The sequence below is a fragment of the Ziziphus jujuba genome, chromosome 9 (genome assembly GCF_031755915.1).
Source record: "Ziziphus jujuba cultivar Dongzao chromosome 9, ASM3175591v1".
Lineage (NCBI taxonomy): Eukaryota > Viridiplantae > Streptophyta > Magnoliopsida > Rosales > Rhamnaceae > Ziziphus > Ziziphus jujuba.
Window position 1 is genome coordinate 2831681 of NC_083387.1, and position 24601 is coordinate 2856281.

Consider the following 24601-nt stretch of genomic DNA (forward strand, 5'->3'; position numbering starts at 1 on the left):
CAAAATTCTGAAATATGTTTAAATGCTATATTAAATCACTTTCCTTTTAAATAATACCTTTTATACTACACCTTTTTTTGGAAACATAATTGCTTTTTTCTTTTTCTTTTTTTTCTTTTTTTTTTTTTTGTATTTTGTGAACCCTAACCAAATCAGGTAATACTAGATTATGATCCTCACAGGAGAGCTAAACCATAAACCTGAAGCCAAAAAAAAAGAACCAATATTACAAATTCAAAATAAAGTGAAAATTAAAATTATAGTTTTTTTGAATGAAGGTAACCCGTAAATGAAGCAACATTAAAAATTCAAAGTAAGTATCCTATTTTAATAATTTCCACACCAACAGTTTGATAAGTCAGTTTTATTTATTTATTTGTTTAGTTTATAGACTAGGTCTATGATGTCTATTATGAATAAGAATTTTTAAGTGGGTAGGGATGTAATGATAAGACCACATAAACTACTATGCCCTAAAATATATAGATAAGGTAAATTAATGACAAGTGGATTATAATCTAATGACAATTTTTCAAACCCAAAAAAAAAAAAAAAAAGGCTTTTGTGTAAAAAAACTAATTTTTTCAAAAAGGAAAAAGCCTTTATCAAAAAGAAAGGGGAAAAAGCTAATGGAATTGCTTAATTCGAAGCCCAGTTCATTGTGATTCAAAACGGGAGCTGAAAACCAATCTTATATCAGAAGGTCCAAATACGGTCCAGCCCATTAAGCTTAAACCCAGTTTTGTCGGGACAAAAATGGTCCTAAACCCAGACCATGATTGCTCCCTAAAACTGTGAAGTAGATACTGTTCGTCATCTGCCTCGCTGTGCAAGTCTGTGTGCGTATGTGTCTGGTTTTCTTGGTTGCTCGTCCCCATTCCGCATTCCAGGTATGTTCCTCAAAACCCGAACTATTTCCTGCTACTTGCACAACCTCAATACCACTTTCAAATCGCACACGAACCCCAAAATTGACTTTCAGATAAAACCCATTTCGAGCCTCAAAGTGGTATGGCGCAAAGACGTCTATCTGGACCAAGCTATAGAGGAAGACAAAGAGTATAAGCTATGTGCCCGGGTCGTCAAGGAGGTTCTTAACGAACCGGGTCAAGTAATCCCTCTTCGATACCTTGAGAAACGGCGCGAAAGATTGCGCCTTAATGTGCATATCAAAACTTTTCTTAGCCGTAACCCGTGTTTATTTGATGTTTACTATGATAGGATCAAACCCAAGACAGAACCCGTTCAGTTTATTCGGATTAGCGATAGGCTCAAACAATTTCTCGAGGAAGAGAAAAGGATTACTATGCAAAATGAGCCTTTGATTGTGTCCAAATTATGTAAATTGTTGATGATGTCCAAGGATAAAGTGATTAGTGCAGATAAATTGGTTCATGTCAAGAGGGAATTTGGGTTCCCAAATGACTTTTTGGTTAACTTGGTGCCCAAATATTCTCAGTATTTTAGGCTAGCTGGGCATCCAGGAGAGGGGAAATCGTTCCTGGAATTGGTTTCCTGGAATCCCGAGTTTGCAAAATCTGTAGTTGAGCAAAGAGCTGAAGAGGAGTCAAGGTTGACTGGGATCCGGGTTCGGCCTAATTTTAATTATAAGCTTCCACCAGGGTTTTTCTTGAGGAAGGAAATGAGGGAGTGGGTTAGGGATTGAATGGAGCTTGATTATGTATCACCATACCAAGATGTTTCACATTTGGATCAAGCATCACCAGAAATGGAGAAGAGAACTGTAGGCGTTTTCCATGAGTTGCTATCACTATCTATTTTTAAGAGGGTTCCTGTGCCGATATTGGGAAAATTTTGTGATGAGTATAGGTTTTCAAATGCATTCTCAAGCGTATTCACAAGGCATTCTGGGATATTTTATATGTCGTTGAAAGGTGGGATTAAAACAGCAATGTTGAGGGAAGCGTACAAGGATGATCAGTTGATTGATAGGGATCCACTACATGAGATAAAGGATAAGTTTGTTGAGCTATTGGAGGAGGGATGGCGACAGAGCAACAAGCAGTTAAAATTGCAGAAGGAAGACATTAAGGACATGGAATTGATGGCTATTAGAAATGATGAGTAGGATAAGCATGGAGAAGAAGAAGAAGAAGAAAGGTTGGTGATCCTTAAACAGTTGTCCTAATGGATGCTGGAAGGTAAATAGGAATTGGTTGTAGTCTGGACTTGATGATTCAAAGTAAGAGATTAAGGACATGGAATTGATGGCTATTAGAAACGATGAGTAGGATAAGCATGGAGAAGAAGAAGAACGTTGGTGATCCTTAAACAGGTGTCCTAATGGATGCTGGAAGGTAAATAGGAAATAGTTCTAGTCTAGACTTGATGATTCACCACTAGCTGAATGTGTTGAAACCATTGTATGATTGTAATTGTGGAAATCAAAATATTGCATTTTGGAAAAGGTTTATTCTTGTAGTTTTGTACAGTACTTATAACAACCAACTCCATCACATTTATTTTCATTCTTTACGGTGACTTTTTGCTTCATTATTTACTTGACGTTACCAAATACAAAGGCTTTTCCGTATCATGACTTCTCTGTATTGGACAAGAATTAATGAACATGGAAATTACGGATCAGAAGTTCTTGGTGAAAGGATTTTGGCAATATGGAATGTGTTATTTGTGGGAAATATCTTTTGTTTCTTGAATGATAAGAGTATGCATTGCGTTACATTTAGATTTTGCAGAGTCCACTGATGGGATATGGAACCTAGACCTGAAATGACGATGTAGACTCCATTCATGTTGAGCTCCTCCTTTTGATTTGATTAATAGTTTTGTATTACCTTTGTAAAGACTGCAGCGACTCAGCAGTTCTGTGAGCAAGTTATGTTCCCCTGGTTTTTGTGAACCAGTTTTTATTCTATCATGTTTCTTTTTTCTAGCTGCTATCTTTTTATTCAAACTATGTTTATGATTATGCTAGTGCTACTATGTGTAAAGGGTGATTCCAGGATGCAAATTTGCACAAGCTTTGCTTCACATAATTTTAAAATGAAAATGCGGATTCCATTTCCCAGATCAAACATATCTTTGCATTCTTCAATATAGTTTTTAGCATCACTGTTGACCTGATTAGGCTGAGTTTCTACACAGCAAAAAGAACACTGACTTTGGTTTCTGATTTTTGGTTGGATTTCAGCTTATTATCTGTACTTATTTCTAAGCTGTTAAATATCTTTTATTATGTAAATTCCATTGTTTAAAAATGAAATTTGTATTAGAGTTTTTGAGAAGTTGGTGAATGGGGAAATTGGGAACTATTTGCCACTTTCACTACAAAGGAGATTCACTCTTTTCTTCTCTATGCAATGGGTTTACTAGTTATTTTTTCAGCTAACATTTAGTAGGAGCAAGGTTGGTAGCAACATCCATTCTTCCCATTAAAGAACTCTCTGTACGAAACCTACCAAAGTCATCACACAAAAGGAATGAGAAGCCCCCGGCCAACTGTTCAAAACCAGAACTCATCCTCTTTGTAATCCGTTTGATTGTTGTTGTCCTTGATGAAACCTAACCAAAACAAACAATAAGCTATAGAACTGACTTTATAAATTGAAGGCTGGCTCATTCCAAAACACTGAAAAACATACCTCTTTGCTACATTTTCACAAAAGCATATGAAAAGTGAAATGCTTCTCATGGAGAGACTCAGATTTCATACGTTAGCATTCTGTGCAGGTTTCCTGCTACTGCTCGTTCCCAAGTTGGAGAGCCAGGTTTTGCCGCCGGTAGCTCCACGTCCGCTCTGTGCATCCCAATTTGCTCTGGCCAGCTACGCTTGCTCACTGATTCCATTCACCCCATTACCCCCTGAGCCTCCATCTCCTCCATCCCCTCCCGATTTCCTCGGACACAGCCATGGACATGGCCACGGCCACAGACACGGACATGGTCATAGACATGGACATCGGCATAGACACCGTGAGTCGCCAGCAGAAGAAAGTTGCTGCCGGTGGTTGAAGCAGCTGGACAGCCAATGTGTGTGTGACGTGCTGGTTCACTTGCCCAACTTCCTGTCCAGGCCTGCGCATGAGTATTCCGTTATTGTTGGTGATGCATGCGATGTCACTTTCTCATGTGAAGGGCGGGCCATCAGGATTTGAATAAAAAGCAAGCAATCAATCCTACTTTCTGACTAATGGCCGTTGATTAGACAGTGATAGTGCAGGATGAAATTACGCTTTACCTTATTTGATCTGTTATGTTTGGGTTTGTGGATTAGGATTAAGTTTCGGGTTTTCTTTTGCGTTTGTTTTAGCTACTTGTAATAATTTTGAGCATTCAAAATAAAATTAGACTTCTTACATATCCAAATACTCCAGCATCACTATCAATCTTTTGCTTGAAGGGATTTATATTGGAAATGCCTTGGTAATAAATATCTATTCCTCTATTAAAACCATGAACTTATGGTAAACCTATCATGATTTTTTTTTAATCAATTATTGAATCAATTTAAAGAATGAGATTTAAAAATACATTTATGATACATTTTATCTGTACAAATTTTTTTTAATTAATTAAAATTTTAATATATCTTATTAATTTTTAAATTTTAATTTTTAATAGATTTGATGTTATCGTGACTATATATATATTTATCATTTTAAAAGAACTTTTATCCATGCTAAAAGCACTCTCAAATATATATATTTTTTTGGATGAATCTCTCAAATATGTCACTGTAAATAGAATTTGATTGTCTTTATCAAACATAGTGGCTTTGTTTATATCCTCAGTATATATTACTTGGAAAAAATCCTTTTTTCTTGTGTTTTGATTTGTATTGTTATTATTATTATTATTATTATTCAATTTTATGTTCATGTGGACCCGAGAATAACATCTTTTAGGCTGTATGGGCATATGGATAATATCATATGTTATCACGTAACATGACCGCATGGAGATGCAACTTGTTCATGTAAAACAGTACAGAATACCACACTTTTCCCCCTTGCCACTTTTGGGAGCTGGGTCCATCATGGTCCCATTAAGGAATTCTCCGCACTCCGTACGATGCGCGTGCCTGCGTGTGCGCGGCACTATTTTTTTATTTTTTATCTTTTGGGGCAAGCGGTAAAGTATATTACCCATATAATATTTGTCTCATCCGCCAATGCTATCAAGACCTTCGAGGACATTTCATCCAAAAAAAAAAAAAAAAAGAAAGAAGACCTTCGAGGACATTCTAATAGCCCTAACAAAATAAAACGTATTACTTTCCTATATTGTTATAATAATAATAATAATAATAATTATTATTATTATTATGTTTGAGTACATAAGCCAATGACTTTGAAAACCTTTATGCATGATAAATTTTTTACTCTTAACATATATCTTGTTTTATGCTTGATTAGATTGCACAAGTATCTACTTGAGAATAAAAGATTACTTTATCTACACACTACTTATTCTTCCAAAAAAAAAATAATAATAAGAAAAAGAAAAAGAAAAGGAAAAATCTATACACTACTTAAATTTCCAAGTTACTTTTCTCTATATTCTGTGTTTATTTTCAACACTAATATAGAAAATATCATACTACTGTTTTTTGAAAAGCACTCACCTATTATTTTGTGGAATTATATATAGAAACAAATGCAACAATATATTTTCCTTTTGACAAATGCATGCATGCTCGTGTAACATGTCCATCTCACACAGAAAAACAAACTCCATATTCCATCTCCACGCTTGCAATTTTGTGTGATGCAAATCTAAATTATTTATTTATTTTGAATGCTTTTTTTTATATTATTTTTAAATAATAGTCTTTAGCTGTCATCCTATAATTGACATCCATTTCATGTCCTTTTGACAATGACCAGAGACATCTTCATTTTTAGAATGAATCCACTTTATTTTATTATTTGTTTGATTGGATGGCTCGAGATATTTAAAATTTTCATGCTACATCCAAAAAATAATAATAAAAGAATAATGAACACAAAAAGTACATAAATTACTAATTAGAAAATCGGTGAGAGTTTTTTTTTTTTTTTTTTTATTACACAAAAACTGATAGCAAAAATTTTCCCGCAAATCCCCCTGCCAAACGGCAAATCTTACAAAAATAATTACACTACATTTATCTACTGTCCATCAAATTTATTTATAAATAATATAATGTTATTTAATTATTTTTTAATTTATTTATTTGACTAAAAATTTATTTTTTATATTAACTAATATAAATTTATCATTTAATAATATCTTTAATACAGTCCATCTATGATGCGGACGGTCCTTATACGGACCATAGTATTGGTGATGGTTTTTCATAGTATTGGTGATGATTTTCTAAGAAATCGATCGTTAATACTATAAAAAACTGTTACTAACACTGTGATTCTCATGCGAACCGTCCTCACCATAAAATTTTCGATCTTTAATATATTATTTAATAAATAAATTTAATGGACAAATAAAATTCCTAAATAAGGTGGTGAAAATAATTCAGTGAGACACGTGTCGGCACAGCAATGGCTCGGACATCAGGGGCCTTTAAGACCGAAAACGAATTGACGAACTAGGGTCGACCACGAGCATTTCCCATGCCGATTGGCTTCTTTCCCATCATAGTGAAAATAAAATTCCCAAGTAAAGTGGTGTGAAAATAATTCAAAGAGACGCAGCTGCCACAGCTGGTCCACGTGTCGGAGCAGGAATGGCCGGGATACTGGAAGGCACATCGGTGGCCTTAAGACCGTAAAGGAATCGACGAACAATGGCCTCACTAGGGTTCACCACAAGCTTTTCCCATGCCTGATTGGCATCTTTCCCTCGCTTTCGGAACACATCCGTAGCATCTAAACGGAGTAGATTCCACCCCTTTATCATTCTAAGCCGTCGGATTTTCTCCAATTGCCGTCTTGCTAACGTACAGTTGTTGGCCTTGATTTCGTCAATAGCTTGTTGGAGCAAACGAGCCTTAGAATTGTCATCCAAAAAGGGTTCATTTCGAAGCAAGTCGTCGAATTCCTGAACACCAATCGCTTTCCTAATACCTGTGGAATAGTCGGCGTTGGGATCGAAGAAGCTCCTGACCTCATCGACCATCCCATTTCGGATCATCTCGTCGACCCGAGAATGTAGGAAGGAATGGAGAACGGGCATAGAAACATCGACCCAGAGGAAACAGCAATCGTACTTGGATTTGAAATTGTAGTTGTTATCTTCGATCAAACGTTCCATGTAGGAATTAGAGCCGCCAGCGATGATTGGGAGGCTATTATGGCGTGAGATTGATTCAACTGCGACCAATGTCATCTCACAGAAATCCGTTACCGTAAAATTTGCATTGGGATCCGCAATCCCGAGTAAATGGTGTGGGACACCACGTTGCTCTTCTTTTGTGATCTTGTTTGTGACAATGTCAAGGCCTTGATATGCTTGAATTTTATCAGAGTTTATGATTTCAGCTGGGAAAAAACGGTTTGCCAGGTCAATGGAAAGCCGGGACTTCCCGGTTCCGGTAGCACCTAGTACGAACACTACCTTGTCTTTCTGGTGATGATGAACACGAGGTTTGAAACCTGTAACAAGCCGCGATGGCTGCATGATATGATTACTAAGGATTTGCATCTTTAACTATATATGTATATATACTGACTTCTGGAAATGAACCCCCCCAAAAAAAAAAAAAAAAAAAAAAGAAAGAAAGAAGTAGAAGAAAAATGTTAGAGATAAATAAATGCATGTGAAATCGGAACGAAGAGTAAAAAAATAAAAATAAAATAAAATATGGAAATTAAAGAAAGTGAGAGAGAGCCCTAATTGAGCGAGTAAACGTACCAGAGCGCTTATTCTTGGTATGCTGGACGCGGCATCAAGAAGAGGTTTGAAATAGTTAATATCTGCAGAAGGAGAGCAAGTTTTTGTTGGCTTTATTTTTCAGTTTTTGTGGGTGTTTAAAAAGTTGAAGCAAAGCAATTCAATGCGCAATTGCATAATAGCACCTTGGTGTATTTATTAGCGATGGATACCAAATGGGACAAGTGAGAGACACTTGATTTGTTCTCCTTTATTTTATTTTATTTTATTTTATTATTTATTTTTTTTTGTGGTTTTTTGTACGGTCGAAGCCAAACTTAGAAAAATAGTGGAATTACTTATTCTATTTTCAAAAGGTGAATATCTTTACGGGTTAGCTTTAGCTTTTATGTACTCTTATTTTAGTGCCTCTTTTTTCCTTTTGGTTTTCAAATTATGGGCTGTCCATCATCATGGAAGGCTAAGAAAAGGAATAAGGGCAAAAAGGTTCTTTGATTAGTCCTTTGGTGTCTGTGCATTGGGGAAAGAGTATAACAAATTGAACGAGAATATTGCTTTTTGTTAATTGTGTTTTATTTATTTATTTATTTATTTTTTTGTACACAACTATTTTGTCTTTAAGAGTTATGTTATATATATACACATAGTGTTTTGTGATGGGCAAAGTCAACCATTAAATATCAAATTTGAAGGATAAGCATGTAGGGGAAAAGTTTTTCGATAATTATTTGCTTATATTCACTATGCAAAAATGGTAAATTAAAGACAGTGAATAGACTATACTACACATAAAAAATGTCTTTCAAAACCAACCAACAATGTAAAAATAAAGCATTGTGTGTTATGTAAATAATAGACAATGCATTAAAAATAAAAATAAAAAGCATCTAGATAATATAACAAATGGTGTTTATATAGCGTCGCTTATCCCATATCATAAATGACGCTTATATACACATAATATCGTCCAAAGCCTAAACACACGACGCCTTAGACGTTGTTTGTTCAACTGCATCGTGGAGGAAGCTTTATAGCTAGATGCGTAGTCAAATAGTTAATAAATTGATTTATTGAATTTTTATAATTTAATTTAAAAATTGAATTAGTAATGGTTTTAACTCAAAATAAATTTAAAATAATAGAAAAATTATTTTCTATTAGGTTAGACGACATTTTTCTCACCAAAAGCGTCCTATAATGTTTTTTTCTTTCAAAAATAAAATTATACAATTTTATTAAGTTGGACGATGCTTATTGCCAAAAAAAGGCGTCCTATATTGGTTAAAGGAAAAAAAAAATTTATATTTTACTAGGAACCGAGGACGCTTTTTGCCAACAAAGCATCTTATATTCCTAAAAAATAATATTTATTCATTTGATTATAATATATATATATGTATATAAAAATATAATATAAATTATTTTTCAAGATTTTTATTTACTTAATGATTTTTTTTTTCATTTAGTTAGTTGTGTATATATATATATATAATATTTTACTAATTTTTATAATATTTTGAATCAAACAACAATCTATACAAAAATAAAATAAATAAATAAATTAAGCGATGGACACCAAATGGGATAGGTAAGCCACATTTCATTTGTCATGATTAATATATGTGGATGTGTAATAGATTATCTGATATTTAATCCCATATCATTTTAGAGCAGATTAACAATGATTCAAATATAATAATAATTATTCTTATAATATTGAGTTTTTTTTTTTTTAAATAGTTAGCTTCAAAAATTCAAAAAAATTTCAAAATTATGCATACTCAGATAAAGCAATTCTAAATCTCTTGAAAAGTTCTAAATAAAAAACTCCAATATTAACCGAGAGTGAAAAATCCACCACTAAACACAGAGTGGTACATCATTTATTCTTTTATTTATTTATTTATTTGGTGGTAGATGAAATGACCAGATGGTGGGATAGCATACAATGTACAAATCACGCGGCGATCGACTCCAAACTTAGAACTCATACTAACGTTTCAATCATTTCAATGGATCAGACTTTCCCATTTCAGATCCACATAATTGCATAACCATCCCATCATTTAAATTATTTGAATCAATGATTATCCAAAGAAGAGAACCAGCAGCGATGGCATGACTCGATTACAAGCGTATTGCATCTTTGACTATATACGTATATATACTGAATTCTGGAAATGAACCCCCAAAAAAAAAAAAAAAGAAAGAAGTAGAAGAAAAATGTTAGAGATAAATAAATGCATGTGAAATCGGAACGAAGAGTAAAAAAATAAAAAAATAAAAAAAAAATATGGAAATTAAAGAAAGTGAGAGAGACCCGTAATTGAGCGAGTAAACGTACCAGAGCGCTTATTCTTGGTATGCTGGACGCGGCATCAAGAAGAGGTTTGAAATAGTTAATATCTGCAGAAGGAGAGCAAGTTTTTGTTGGCTTTATTTTTTAGTTTTTGTGGGTGTTTAAAAAGTTGAAGCAAAGCAATTCAATGCGCAATTCCATAATAGCACCTTGGTGTATTTATTAGCGATTGATACCAAATGGGACAAGTGAGCGACACTTGATTTGTTCTCCTTTATTTTATTTTATTTTATTTTATTATTATTATCCAAAGAAGAGAACCAGCAGCGATGGCATGACTCGATTACAAGCGTATTGCATCTTTGACTATATATGTATATATACTGAATTCTGGAAATGAACCAAAAAAAAAAAAAAAAAAAAAAGAAGAAGAAAGAAAGAAGGAGAAGAAAAATGATAGAGATAAATAAATGCATGTGATATCGGAACGAAGAGTAAAAAAATTAAAAAAAAATATGGAAATTAAAGAAAGTGCGTGAGAGAGAGAGAGAGAGAGAGAGAGAGAGAGAGAGCAGTGAGCGAGCGAGTGAGCGAGTGAGCGTACCAGAGCTGATAAATTCTTGGAATGTCGAACGTCGCAACCAGAAGAGGTTTGAAATAGTTAATATACGCAGAAGGGAGCAAGTTTTTATTGGCTTTATTTTTAGTTTTTGTGGTTGTTTAAAAACTTGGAGCAAAGCAATTCAATGCGCAAGTGCATGATATCAAAGTGAAGTGGCACGTTGGTGCATTTGTTAGCGATGGATACCAAATGGGACAAGTGAGACACTCTTCATTTGTTCTTCTTCTTCTTCCTTTTTTTTTTTTTTTTTGGTTCTTTTTTTTCCTGTTGTAGTTTTTGGGTACGGTCAAAGCCAAATTAAGGAAAAGAGTGGAATTACTTTTCGAAAAGGTGAATATCTATATGGGTCAGCTTTTATGTAATCTTATGTTAGTAGTTTTATTTTTAATTTTCTAATTTTATTATTATTATTTTAATTCTGGATTGTTCTTCATCATGGAAGGCTAAGAAAAGGGATGGGGGCAAAAAGGTTCTTGGATTAGTTCTTTGGTATTTGTGCATTGGATAGAGGAGAGCGTAGAACAAATTGAACGAGAATATGGCTTTTTGTTTAGTTTCTTTTTGTTAATTGTGTTTTTTTTTTTTTTTTGGCCTTTTTTGTCTGCACAATTATTTTGTCTTTAAGCGTTATATTATATGTACACACGCATACATAAAGTTTTTTGTGATGGGCAAAGTCAACCATCAAATATCAAATTTTAAGGATAAGCATGATGGGGAAAAGTTTTTTAATAACTATTTGCCTACCTTTAGATATTGGTTGTCCACCGTTCAATAAGCTACCATACCACTTTTGTAAAAAAAATTATATATGTATATATAACTAATCTTTTGCGAACAATGTATTTGGTTAATTACTTGATGAGTCTATATATGGATGAGAAGGATTAACTAGGAAGTTCAAATAATGAGAGGATAAGAAGAAGCGGCAGTCAAATTGGTACGCTTTCTGTCCTTTGGTCAAGTGTGAGGACAATACCACTTACGAAAAATGTTATTCCAGTTATAAATGCGTGTATATATATATATATATATATATTTCGTGCTCAGAAGCTCAGGATTCGTACAGCGACAACTGATCGTTACCCGAATTGGAGTCAACTGTAAAATGGCGCATTTCATATCGGATTCCATTTTGCAACTTGGGTTTTGACAAAATCAACTGATTGATTTTCCAAAAATCATATTACTTACAAACAATTCTATCACCAGAACTTCAGCAACAAACCAAAGTTGACGTAGCAAGCTTCTATTCGCTATTAGTACGGAATTTGTTAGCTGCGACAAATAGAAGCTCACCATGGCAACCTTAAACATATTTTAAATACAGTCATGCAATTATTTTTGTTATGATCTTTGATCTCTGCTTAAGTTAAGTGGTGCCAAGCACAGCCACTTACGGCATGCACCAGTTACAAACGGACACATTAGGGATCCAAATTTCAACTGGTGCTGGGCAGCAGTACTAGTGGTGATGATACTTTTCTTTTTTTTTTTTTTTTTTTTTCGCTTTTTTCTTCTTCCACCCAAACCCCCCCCCCCCCCCCCCCCCCCCCCCCCCCCCCCCCCCCTCTTTTGTTTTAACTTTTTTAAGTATATAAGCTTTGGTAATTCAACAAGGCAATCTTTATCCAAAAATAAATAATAAAAAAAATTCAACAAGGCAATCATTTGTTAGGACCTCAAATTGTGTGTATTCCTCCTTTATAATTGTCTTTTTGGCTCTTACGATGAATATTATGCCAGAAGATGAAGATCCTAATTAATATATCACATACAAATTACAGTAGATAGATTCAGTGATTAATCATTGATTACATAAAAGTGAGATCATGCATATTGATATAATACCTTCTTCTTTTTTTTGTTTTTTTTTTGGTGCTTTTTTTTCCTGGGGTTTCCATTTATATTTATCTAATAAAATGCAAGATCAAACTTCAAAAAATATTATTTTCCAATAGTAATATACTAAATATGCTATTTTTATTTATTTTTTATTACTTTTTTTATATTGGTAACTTTTGTACGTACGTATTGAGGAAAAAACATAAAATAAAAATCGTTAACTGGAAATTCTCACTCTATATACATTTTGTTATTGACGGATTAGGGTGTTTCTGGATTCTACAATTAATATACATTTGGATATAAATGAAAAGTGAAGTTGTTGAGCCAAAAAATTAAAATAGTAAATCTAATGACAACATTCCCACTCATCCATATGTATATGTAAGGCTCTTGATTTAAATCAACTAATAGGTTGAAGTAACTAACAATAAACCTAACATCTGGCGTTCGTAGGTAAGTTTTACTAAAAGCAATAACTGAAAAAAAGAAAAAAGAAAAAAAAAAGAGATCTTTGATTAAGAATAAAGCAAAAGGCACCAAAAAATTAAACAAACAATATACCAAATAATATGACAAAATAATATAGTATTATCTAATTTGTTTGGATACTTATAGGTTTGTATTCAATCTATAGTTTAATGGATTTAAAATGAGTTATAGATTTTAAAGGATTTAATAAATTGTAATGGAATTTCATAGATTTCATAAAAAGTTTATAAGAATCCAACGAAATCTTTAGGATTAAGATTGTATTTCATATTGATAATTTTATTCACAATTTCACTGTTAAAATCTTTTCAAATTCATTAAAATTTATTATTTTTAAAGTTTTTTTAAAATTAATAACTTTTTAAATATCATTAGATTTGAAAATAATTTTACAAAGTTCTAATTGAATATATCTGGATTTTAATAGACTTTTATAAAATCCATTAAATCTAAATTGAACACCATTGGATTTGTATAGACTTCTTTAAAATTTAAATCGAATACTTCAAAACTTTTAAATACTTTTAAAATCTTTCAAACTCTAAATTTAATACATCCCCTTAATTATATTTATCTTTTAAAAATTCACATATCCAAACCCAAGTCATATATATTTGTCAACCAATACAACCTCATCTCTATCCCATTATTTGCTAAACTATCTGATTAGCTTTTTGATGTCCTGCAGCATATTACTCTTTATCTAACATCACCCAAACGTAAACATATAATTTTACAAAAGTGAAACAAGACAAATATCCCATAAAATAAACAATCTGCTCCCCAAAAAAAAAAAAAGTCCCATATATACATTTTCGTTAAAGTGGCCATATCCGAATTGAAAATAGGCGGATATCCCTCACCCCTTTGATGGGTGCCACGATTACGATTTTTGACTGAATCCAATCCAAGCATCACAGATCTTCGGTAAGAAATATGGTGCCCTGAAGGGACGGAAAAGAAAGCGTTTGGTGGTGGATCAAAGTTTAATAGATTTTTTTTCAAGAATTGCTAGCTTTCCGCTTTGGCAAAAGAATCACTTACGTACTGAATGTTGACTAGTTTAGTATATATTTTTCTTCCCTCAGCAATAACATCCAACCATCAGGTCATTTCATTTACCAAATAAAAAAAAAAGCCATCAGGTCATTTGGTGAGAGAATGTTAGAATAATGTACTCTTTAGCTATGTTTAGCACTTATAGCATACAATGTACAAAATCACGCGGCCGGGATTCTAGGACTCCAAACTTAGAACTCAAACATAATAGGTAACGTTTCAATCATTTCAATGGACCAAAATTCCCCATTTCAGCTCCACATAATTGAGTAACCATCCCATCATTTCAATTATTTGAATCAATGATTATCCAAAGAAGAGAAGCTAATGCAAAAGCCAGTCAGGAAAGTAAAATAAAATGAAATAAAGGGATATGTATGAGGTTTTCAAGGTACCATTATTGGGGTATAGGGGGCGTTTGAATGTCAAATGAAATGTATCCCTAGCTCATGATCTATTTTTCGTACGTGTGACAGGAAAAGGGTGATAAGACCGTTATGTTCTGTAAATTCTCTTTTTTCTTTTCTTTTCTTTTTTTTTTTTTTAAATTTTTGACAATAAATTTATGAATTAATGGAATTCAATATTACCCACTTTGAAGGTGAATATAACATTTTTATTTTGAGTTGCTGGTCAGCGATAGGTTTTAGTGACTAGGACCACGTTAGCCCTAGCCTAGTCCTGAATATGGGCATTAAAACCAAAAAAAAAAAAGAATAATAATAATAAATAAATAAATAAACAGTACTGCAATTTGGCATTTGGTATGAGTTTGGCCCACGTATAAAGTTCTGGAAAACACTCTCTCTGTCACTGACTGGCTTTGAGGAGGTTCAAATTGGGAATGCTAGAGATCTAGCTCGGTATTTGATGCCTTTGGGGATTCAATTAATCGAATTGATGTTGAAGTGCCTGAAATTAACACTTTTTTTTTATTTACTTTTATTGTCAATTTTTAAAATATTAATAAAATAAAAAAAGTTCAGCTCAATGTTGGTGAAGCCACATGGAATTCGCTCTTTGTAGATTGAGACTTTTATATTCTTTCATGCACTAACTTTGAGCTTCTGTTTGTTAAAAAGCAAAATAAATAAATAAATAAATAAATAAGCTTGTGGGTCTCAGATCTGACCTATGATTTGCTCTCCCTTTTGTATAAAGTAAGAAAAGCTTTGGGATTTTATTCTGTTCCAATTTCAAATGCAAATTATTGTCTTGTTTTTCTTCTTCTTTTTTTTAATGTTTATATAAATATATATATGTATATTTTCTATATGAAATATATTGCTCATCTCCGGCATGCAACTTCACCATTCAAATAAACACCACTCTTTTAAGGAGACATCCATTGCAAGGATTTATCACAGCTAGATAAGAAGATTTATTCTTCTAAAGAGTGTCTTTTCTTTTTTTCTTTTTTCTTTTCTTTTTCAAAATGTTCTAATTTTTTAAAATTTTTTTGGTGTTTCTTTTCACTGATTAACCATTTTTTTTTTCTTTTTGAATCCACGACCTCCCTAAGTGTGAACGTGATGACATAGAAATTAAACGATATAGCAACCAAGCCATCATATTTGACAAATTTCTTGTTCTTTTGGTTTGGGCATCTTTAACAAGGAAATCCTTTTTTTTTCTAATTATCAATGGAATTTTATGATTCCATATGGTTAGCCTTCTTAGATTAAGCAAAACTTTTCTGAGCCTATTTGACCAATTGGTTTTAAAACAGTTGTTTTTTCTACAAAGTAGAAAACTATTTCCAGAACAAAAATAAACATGTTTAGTCATCAATTTTCAAAAACAGTATTAAAAAATAAATTAAAAAAATATTAAAATGATATTTTATGTTTTATATTTTTTAGTTTAAAAATCATTTTCAAATACCACTGATCAAATACTTTTTATTTTCACAAAACAAATAAAAATATTTTTCTATTTTTATTTTTAAAATAATGTTTTGAAAATTAAAAATAGAAAATACAACTAAACATGATCTAGTTTTTACCTATTTTATGTTCAATAATGTTAAAAGTATGAAAAAGGTCATCAACATTTAGCAAGTGTACTTGATTGCAATACTAATATAACTTTTTTTATTTATTACAATACTAATATAACCAAATTATAGATAAATGAAAGTGTAATTAAAAATAAATCAATCAAATAATTAATGACATGTATATATATAATAAACATGTCGATATTTTTCTTGGGTGAAAAAAACATTTTGATACCTTTCTAGTATTATTAATTTTCCGTTTGATAGTTTTTCAGCGCTGAATTGTTGGAAATTTCAAAGGTATTTTTATTTTTATTTATGGTATTTTGGTTTGGGCCGCTGTTAGTTGTACAAACTGTCAACCCAAATTAAAGGCAAGTCCAACAAAAATGTTGGGCCCAAAGTTGGGGTTGGGTAGTAAGCATGTACTTACCATCCATGGGCTCAAATATAGATTTCTCATTCCAGAAAGAATCGTATGCTACTACTATTCTGTTGTGGCACCGGCGGCAAATAGCCAAACGCTAATTAGTTAGACCGGTCCCACAGAAACGAACTATTTGGGGGAGGGAATGGGACCCGCAAAAGAGTCAAAGCGGGAGTTGAAAAAGAGTAAAATGGCCGACGACGGACAACGTTGAAACGGATGAACAAATCTAACTAACTTTTAGAAAAAGGGAGAATCGGAGCGAACCCAGTTGGAATTGGATTTAATTTACTAAAAAAAAAAAAAAAAAAAAGGGGTTTGGGGGTGTGAAAGAGCAGAGCCAAATCTGGCAAACTTAGAGGGATTGAGGGCACGGTCGTCATTGAGACCAGGTGAGATCGGCTACTACGACGACGATCACCACGACAACGCTTATTTTAGACCTTGGCGTCGCCGATTTTTGTCGTCGGTCATGGCCGTCAAGCTCACTTGGTCTTCCGCCTTTAGATTTTCCCTCCTTTTGCTACTAATCGCCGCCATTGCCACCGCCTTCATTTCTCTTCCCGTTGAAAAGGTACCTTACCATTTCCCTTGCTTTCCCTCCCACTCTTTATTTATATCTAATCCGTGTATGTTGATTTGCACAAGCATATTTTCCAATGCGACTTTAGTTATTCGATTTTTTTTTTTTTGAATTTTTCTGATATTTATTGCAATGCGGGTTTTATTGTGGTTTAAATTCAGATGTTTGCTTTATTCAATACTTGTGTTTTATGCTAAATATGATTTGTGATCATGCTTTGAGCATTTTTTTTTTTTTTTTTTTTTCAAATTGCAGTTTTAGTTGACGCTGATTAAAAATGTTTCTGACGAGTGTAAAATCATATTCAAGGATAAGACGAAGTAAATTGCATGTCAATGGAATGCTCACTTTTAGACTTTTAATGTGCAATAACGAATAACGGAGCAAATGAAATATAGCTAGAATGCGTTCCTCGTTTGGTTCTTTTTACTTAAACATCTTTCCCATGCCAAGTAACATTTTGAGACGCGCTACTGAGTGAGTGATATTGTTTTCATTAAAAGACAAAAAGGAGGATTGACCTTATATTCACTTCGCTCTCACCTGATTTACATATTCGTGTAATAGTATCAAGTTGATTAACTATTAATTCAGTGAAACTCGGGAATATACAAGATAAAATACTTATTCCATCCTAAGTAAATTTCTTAGTCTTCTACAAATAAAGCTTGAGTTAGTTCTAGGATAGTTGAAAACAATGGTACATCAATTTGGAAGATGCCTTGTTGTTCAGTGTGTGTATATATATATATATATATATTTTGGCTTTTGTCATGTTGTATCTTTTGCTTGTTTAATGTATATCTCTACTGAAAATTCAATTCTTTAAATTTATCTTTCTTATGCAGTTATTAAAGGATTTCTTGATATGGGTTAAGGAAGATCTTGGACCTTGGGGTCCACTTGTATTGTGAGTCACTGGTTCTGGCCTGAATTCTACTAAGTTTCTAAATTAGTTTACATTAGCAATAGTAGCCCTCTCCTTGTCATTGTATTCTTACTTGTTCTCCTGAAACTGCAGGGCAATTGCATATATTCCTCTTACAGTTTTGGCAGTTCCGGCTTCAGTACTTACAGTAGGCTATCAATCATTATTTTAAATTCTTTAAGATTAGTCTTGTTTCCATTATCTCATAGGGATCTATTCATTGTGGAAATGTTGCAGGGGTCTAATTTTTCCAGCAAAATGGGAACATGAAATATTTTTAAAAGATTTTGTGTTCTGTCAAAGAGATATTTGTAGTCCCCTATGAATTTCAAGTTATCCCTTTTCTCTGCAAGTTTTATCTTGTTCTTTAACTGTTATGTTATTTTTATGCTTCTTGTTTTTTGTTTCCAGCTTGGTGGAGGTTATCTTTTTGGGTTGCCTGTGGGATTCATTGCTGACTCTATTGGTGCAACAATAGGTGCTACAGCTGCATTCATTCTTGGTAGAACGGTAAGTCACTGAAAACAGTGACTATGTAGTTCTTGTCTATGTTTTCTGGGACTTGTGCAGTTCTTATAAGCCAGAGACCTGATATTACAAGTGCTGTTGTTAATATCTAGTTCCTGTTCGTTCTGGAGCAGTTGGTCCTGTTTATTTATTAACATTTATGATATATTGTTCCCCTTTAAATCTTATGCAGATTGGAAGATCGTATGTCATCTCCAAGCTAAAGAACTATCCAAAGTTTCAAGCTGTTGCTATTGCAACTGACAGATCTGGTTTTAAGGCATAAGTTATTTGTCAATTTTCTAACCTCATTTAGATTTGATATTTTTGTGTTATTGAAAAATACACCATGCAGTCATAATGACAATCTGACCAACATAGTCCTGGTCATGGTCATGCTGTGGTTACTTTTTGTTAATAGATGACTTTTGGTTGTCGATGAGGGCTGTATTGGGAAGTTAAATTCAAGTTAATGACTGAATTTGGAGGTTGACTTGATATCAGCTGACTGGGAAAAAAAAAAAAAAACTACGCAGTTCTTATTTCTTGAATTTTTTTTTATTATCATATCTAATCTTACCTTTTGATTTGCCGAGTCTTCTTACTTCTTGGTTAAGGTTTCTTACACAGGTTAAATTGGGGGATTCTTTAAATCTTGAATCTACCTTTTGGTTTCTGAAGTTTTAATTGACAAATCAGAAATCTAGTTGAAAATACACAATTGTTACTTTTAAAGGCTTTGGCTAGTTGAAAATACACAATGGTAACTTTTAAAGGCTTTTGCTGGAAGTGCATAAATACCAATATATAAGCCTTCTGAATATAAATCTGGCTTCATACAGTTTTTTGCTGGGAGTGCATAAATACCAATATATAAGCCTTCTGAATGTAAATCTGACTTCATACAGTTTCTTCTGGGGTTTCGTACTCTCTGGTTCTTTTACAATGACTATTCCAAACTCAGTATTTATTTATGTATTTTTCATTTGATTTTCCTTTAGTGCATATGTTTTGCTGTAAATTTCCCTAATGCTTTTTTTGTTTTTTGGATGTATATTTAACAGATAGTTCTGTTGCTTCGGCTTGTTCCTTTGCTTCCATTTAACATGTTGAATTACCTCCTGTCTGTTACTTCCGTTCACATAGGGGAGTATATGCTAGCATCCTGGTTTGGAATGATGGTACTTACTCCTTATGACTAGATTTTCAACATTTTTTCTTTTATTATTAGTTAAGTTCATTCTAAATCAGTGTTGGTAATTTATTTATTGTAATTATAAAATTTTAAATATTTTTGGGAACACCTTTTTGTTACAGTTACAGATTCTGTTATATATGGTCCTCTTTGTAATCTAGTGATAAGGTCTGCATCTGTTTCTTATTGTAGCCCATCACATTTGGCCTGGTATATGTTGGAACAACCCTAAAGGATCTTTCTGATGTTACTCATGGATGGAATGAACTTTCAACAACTCGTTTGGTAAGTACCATTCTACCTTTTATTAATATTTGTCAATTTTAAACTGTAAAGAATCTCATTGTATTTCTTAGTCTGGGATAATTATTATAACTCAGAGTTAAAAAAGAGCCACTACGTTGAAGTATTGCAATTAGTGAATAGAAGAAGTTCGCCTACTTGTGCTGTCATTTTCTGTGCTTTGAGTAAATTAACTTAGCTGTATTCTGAAATTAGAGTACCCATTTATCATGAAGGGAAGGGAAGAATAAAAATTATTCTTTGAAACTTTCCAGTGGAAGCTCTTTTAGATTGCAGTTTTGACAATGGAAGCCATAAATATGATTGTTGACTGAGATTTGAGACTCACCAGTGGAAACCGCTTTATCGTGCTCTGTCAATTGTCAATTATGTTGAACATTATCTATCTTGTTGTTTTGATCTTGATATCTGTTTGTGGTTGGTTGCAGGTATTTATAGCTCTAGGTTTTGGGATATCTGGTGAGTTTCTTGATAATTGTTTTGTTGTTTATCTTGATACTTTTTTATTTGGTAGAACTTTGGACATTAACTGTGTATGCAGAATCACGTGGGACTTGGATCTTAATATTAGCATAGTTGACATATATTTAACAAAATAAAACCAATAGTTTGTCAAACAATAGCACTGTCATTTTTTCAAGTGAGGTTGGGGGTATCCTAAGCATGTCTTCCTTGATTTTTAGTTGTCTTCACTTTATTCTCTACCAAATATTCTTAGGTAGAAGGTCAGGTTTTGTATTGGCGAATTTGTTCCTTTCAAATACAAAAATCCCATGCTTACCTCAATTGTGGAACCAGTAATTTTTATTTTTTTTTTATTTTTATTTTTATTTTTTTTTTGTCCTTCGGCAAACCAGTTTTCTTATTATATACACGTTGTAAGATTAATGCTAAATCAAAACCGGGAATCTATTCAAAAGGAGAGAGGGTAAAAACTGCCACAATCCCAATGGCTTTAAACATGTATCCAAGGTTGCGAACCCAGTAGTCGGACCTTCCTGTTAATAGATAACAGATATATTAACCGTTATCTTTTTGTGTTGTCCATTAAAAGATCTTCTCTCATTTTGTGCAACAGTGATTTTGATGGTTTGCATAACCAAAGTGGCAAAGAATTCTTTGGAGAAAGCACTTGCTGAAAATGCAGAAATAGAAAGTATCATTTCCCCCTCGATGCTACCCATCGTTGCTGATTCACCCTCAGATCTCCATAAGCCTCTCATAGTCAGTATCGATTCATTAAAAGATGATCATGAGAAATAATTACTCCATTTTTAATGTATATTCTTTCTTTCACTTCTTTCTTTCACTTCTTTTACATCATTAACTGATTAGATGCGAATCCTAGGAATGTCAAAATTAAGAGAGAATGAAGGAGGCCAAAATACATAGAGAAAGAATTCATTTTTTCCTTCTTTATGCACGTATATATACATACACACTTTCTACTTTGATCAATCATGTAATTCATTAGCTGCTCTTTCCACATTTATTTACAATCAAATTTTCAGTCCATTTTGTGCTTCCAAAATTCAGACTCTATGGGTGGTTATTGAGCGATGATTGCTCAATGCCCACCAAAGTCAGGATTCATTCATATCCTTTACCACAGACAAAAATGTAAAATTTGTGACGTAGCATTAATCTTTCTATACATTGTAAGCTTTTACCAGATCTAGAGCCAAACAAAGTAATTTTCCAGGGTAAACCATTAATGGGCAGATGTTTAACCAAACTACAAGGAGTATAGTGGTTATGCAGATGAGGAGCTCAGTGCAATCCTTCAGCAAAATCCATGGGCATGAGAAGAACACCCTTCATCTCCAACAGCTGAATTGCTGCTAATGGATTTTCCGCCAGCAATTTCCCCATCATCTCTTCAAGAGGTTCGCTCAGCATCTGTTGGTTGCAAACATAGTGACCATATCCCTGCAAAACCACAAGGCAGGTAAAGAATTTTTTTTTTTTTTTTTCAGAATTAAAATAAATAAATAAATAAATACAAAGTGAAAAGGGAAGCATATCGGAACTTATTTGGCAAAGTGAAAGAACTTCCCAAACGTGACATGGATGACTAATATTATACCTCGAGGAAAATGATAGGCTCTGTAGCTGCTTCACCTCCCAATCTTCTTTTACTTAAATCCTGCAAATACGAGATTTCTTTGAATAGACAGCTTTAATTCAACATTGTTTTTTTTTTTTTTTTTAATCAATAATTCAACATTGTTTAATGAACATAAATATTACTGTTTCTAAAATCTACCTTTATTTGAAGCTGCAAATACTTGATGTAGTCAATGACATCATCCAGTACAGCTGCTTGACCACCCTACAAAATCCAAACCATTACCAACCGGCAATTATATACTTAATAATACTTTCGACAGGTTTAAACATTATCCAACTCCAGACAATTTCTGTGTCATGAAACATTGCATCTATAAGAACTATGGATCCTCTGTCTGTGATTTTCAAAAGCAAACCGACCAATCAGCATGTCAAAGTTTCCCAATTCTATATTTTTAACAATAAGAATTAGGATTGTGCAGTGGAATGCAAGTATTCTGAACATATGCCACAATATATATTGAAACAATTTAAGAAAACACATAAGTAGATTACCTCTGCAGAATGTGGAAGCAATTCTTGCAATGCGTTGACTCTTTCAGCAATTTTTACCCTGCGATGCTGAATTAGTAGAAAACAGAGCTAGTTAATATAACAAACATCAGTCCAAGAAATTATCAGATATTATCCCCCAACCATACCAACTGTTAAGATACAATTTGAGACTAAGACAAAAGTAACTAGTATGTACTAAATATTGACACACTTGAATTTTGGTGTAAACAACACGTTAAATAGTCAGCCAAAGGCATTTTGCTTACGCGATCAGTTAAAGTGGCTTTGTCTTTTGAATCCTTTGATATGGTATTACGTTGTTGTTGGGACATGAAACCAGATGCAGCAACTCTTGCTCTTGGTTCATCTTGAGAAACATTATTATAGCTGTCCACATTTGATTTTTGTGTCCAAGAAGAAGGATTCTATATATTTTAAGAATCAAAGTTATCACGTTAAAGTTCTCAAACAATGAAAGAAAGTCAAAAGTTAAAAATGTAATAATATTGATTGCCTGAGGAAAATTTCTCAGTCAAATTTGGAGACCAAAAAAAAAAAAAAAAAAATGAAACTTAAAAATTGACCTCAGTATGGATCTCATGTTTTTTTATTGTAGGTTTGTTTTCCAGTTCTTCATCGTGAGACCTCAGAAATTTTGTCTGAACAAAGGAAAGTACTCAAACTAGTCAGCATGTAAAAAGCGATATGACAAATTTATGAGAAAATTACTACTAGGAAATCTTGCATAGCTTCAACTTATCATCTCAAAGTGACAAACAGCACAAAAGTACCATTATAAGCTGTTTCATGACTAATACCTTCAAAGCATCCACGTCAATGGAAGCATCAGTAGATTTAGGAGCACAGCTCAATTCCAGTTTGTCGTTTACAGCGACCGCATGAACAGCATTTGTGCCACCAACTGGGAAATGAAGGCTCTCCAACACATTTTCAGAAGAAGCCCTTGAAAGAAATGATGAACTTTCTGCATTAAATTTGACATAATCGTGAGCTGCTTCTGGGTTTTGAATCCACCAGGGTATATTCAGAGCATCAGTACGGTTCCAACCACTTCCAGCTGCCATTGGAACATGCTTAGAATCATGTCCAGGCACATTTTGCACTTCATTGGCAACATTAAACCCACCAAGATTCAACGACATCAAATGCATGAAGTTGTCTTGGTTGCTTTGTCCTTCCATAGTGACCAGAGCTGAAACTTCTTCAACTTTTAACTAGTCACAAACAATAAAAATTATGTAATTCCATCAACAACCTAAAATAGAAACAATCTTTTAGAAATAGAAGTTATTAGTAGGATTTTACTGGTCTAAGCTTAATCTGCACGACACATTTATTAAGTTTTCAAAGTGCTAATCCTAATCCCACTAGGATGAACCTGTCACCCACAAAAGCCTTTTTTAAAAATACTGACTCATGACCGTATTAGTAAATGGAAGCAATAATCGGAAACTATAACAAAAGTAACTGCAAATTAAGATTAACCATTTATAAGACCTAAGATTTTCCATATCTTTCTTTTCCTTGGTACCAAAAATATGACTTTCAATCAACTCAAAAATAAACTTCAAAAAGAAATATATCATAACAATCATTGTCTTGAAAATTACAAGGCTTACAGAAGAATGGCGTTGAGGATGGGTGTGGCTTAGGGTTCTATCAGACTGAGAAAGTGAAAACGAGAGAGAGAGAGAGAGAGAGAGAGAGATAGAGAGAGAGAGGTTGAGCTGTGAAATGTGCCTGCTTTTGCTTCCGATATAGACGTACGTACAGGCCACACAGGGAGTGAGCTGGTTTCCAGAGGAAGTTTTTTTCTTAAAAGGCCATTATAACCCTGTGGACAAAATTTCATTTTAACGGCCCAATAGGCAAGAGTCTTTGGTT

General features: G+C 33.2%; 5 protein-coding genes across 7 annotated transcripts; 3 read left to right on the plus strand and 2 right to left on the minus strand.

Moving 5' to 3' along the window:
* Positions 1-774: 774 nt before the first annotated feature.
* LOC107426014 (protein WHAT'S THIS FACTOR 1 homolog, chloroplastic) lies at positions 775-2496 on the plus strand. The gene is given in 2 exon segments (XM_048481478.2): positions 775-890; positions 983-2496. Coding segments are annotated over 2 exon segments (1152 nt in total). The 5' UTR covers positions 775-845; the 3' UTR covers positions 2090-2496.
* Positions 2183-4339, plus strand: LOC107426015 (uncharacterized). The gene is made up of 2 exons (XM_016036094.4): positions 2183-2318; positions 3712-4339. The coding sequence occupies exons 1-2, from the start codon at positions 2309-2311 to the stop codon at positions 4134-4136; spliced, it is 435 nt and encodes a 144-aa protein (XP_015891580.1). The 5' UTR covers positions 2183-2308; the 3' UTR covers positions 4137-4339.
* Positions 4340-6034: 1695 nt separating this feature from the next.
* LOC112492801 (adenylate isopentenyltransferase 3, chloroplastic) lies at positions 6035-7992 on the minus strand. 2 transcript variants are annotated; one of them, XM_048481273.2, is made up of 2 exons: positions 7834-7988; positions 6035-7650 (listed from the first exon to the last, which is right to left on the minus strand). In XM_048481273.2, exon 2 carries the CDS (start codon positions 7621-7623, stop codon positions 6661-6663), a length of 963 nt encoding a protein of 320 aa, XP_048337230.1. In that variant the 5' UTR covers positions 7624-7650; positions 7834-7988; the 3' UTR covers positions 6035-6660. The 2 variants fall into 2 exon arrangements, with proteins under 2 accessions (XP_048337230.1, XP_048337229.1); XM_048481272.2 differs by having other exon boundaries at positions 6036-7653; positions 7834-7992.
* An 8642-nt stretch (positions 7993-16634) lies between these two features.
* LOC107426024 (uncharacterized) lies at positions 16635-21544 on the plus strand. Its single transcript, XM_016036108.4, has 9 exons — positions 16635-17129; positions 17987-18048; positions 18160-18214; positions 18478-18576; positions 18767-18853; positions 19638-19754; positions 19961-20053; positions 20500-20530; positions 21150-21544. The coding sequence occupies exons 1-9, from the start codon at positions 17028-17030 to the stop codon at positions 21332-21334; spliced, it is 831 nt and encodes a 276-aa protein (XP_015891594.3). The 5' UTR covers positions 16635-17027; the 3' UTR covers positions 21335-21544.
* Positions 21545-21734: 190 nt separating this feature from the next.
* On the minus strand, positions 21735-24583 carry LOC107426023 (bHLH transcription factor RHL1). 2 transcript variants are annotated; one of them, XM_016036107.4, is made up of 8 exons: positions 24337-24583; positions 23515-23931; positions 23281-23355; positions 22963-23121; positions 22697-22762; positions 22338-22403; positions 22158-22217; positions 21735-22000 (listed from the first exon to the last, which is right to left on the minus strand). In XM_016036107.4, exons 2-8 carry the CDS (start codon positions 23896-23898, stop codon positions 21842-21844), a joined length of 969 nt encoding a protein of 322 aa, XP_015891593.3. In that variant the 5' UTR covers positions 23899-23931; positions 24337-24583; the 3' UTR covers positions 21735-21841. The 2 variants fall into 2 exon arrangements, with proteins under 2 accessions (XP_015891593.3, XP_024933181.3); XM_025077413.3 differs by having other exon boundaries at positions 24328-24583.
* Between the last annotated feature and the right edge of the window lie 18 nt (positions 24584-24601).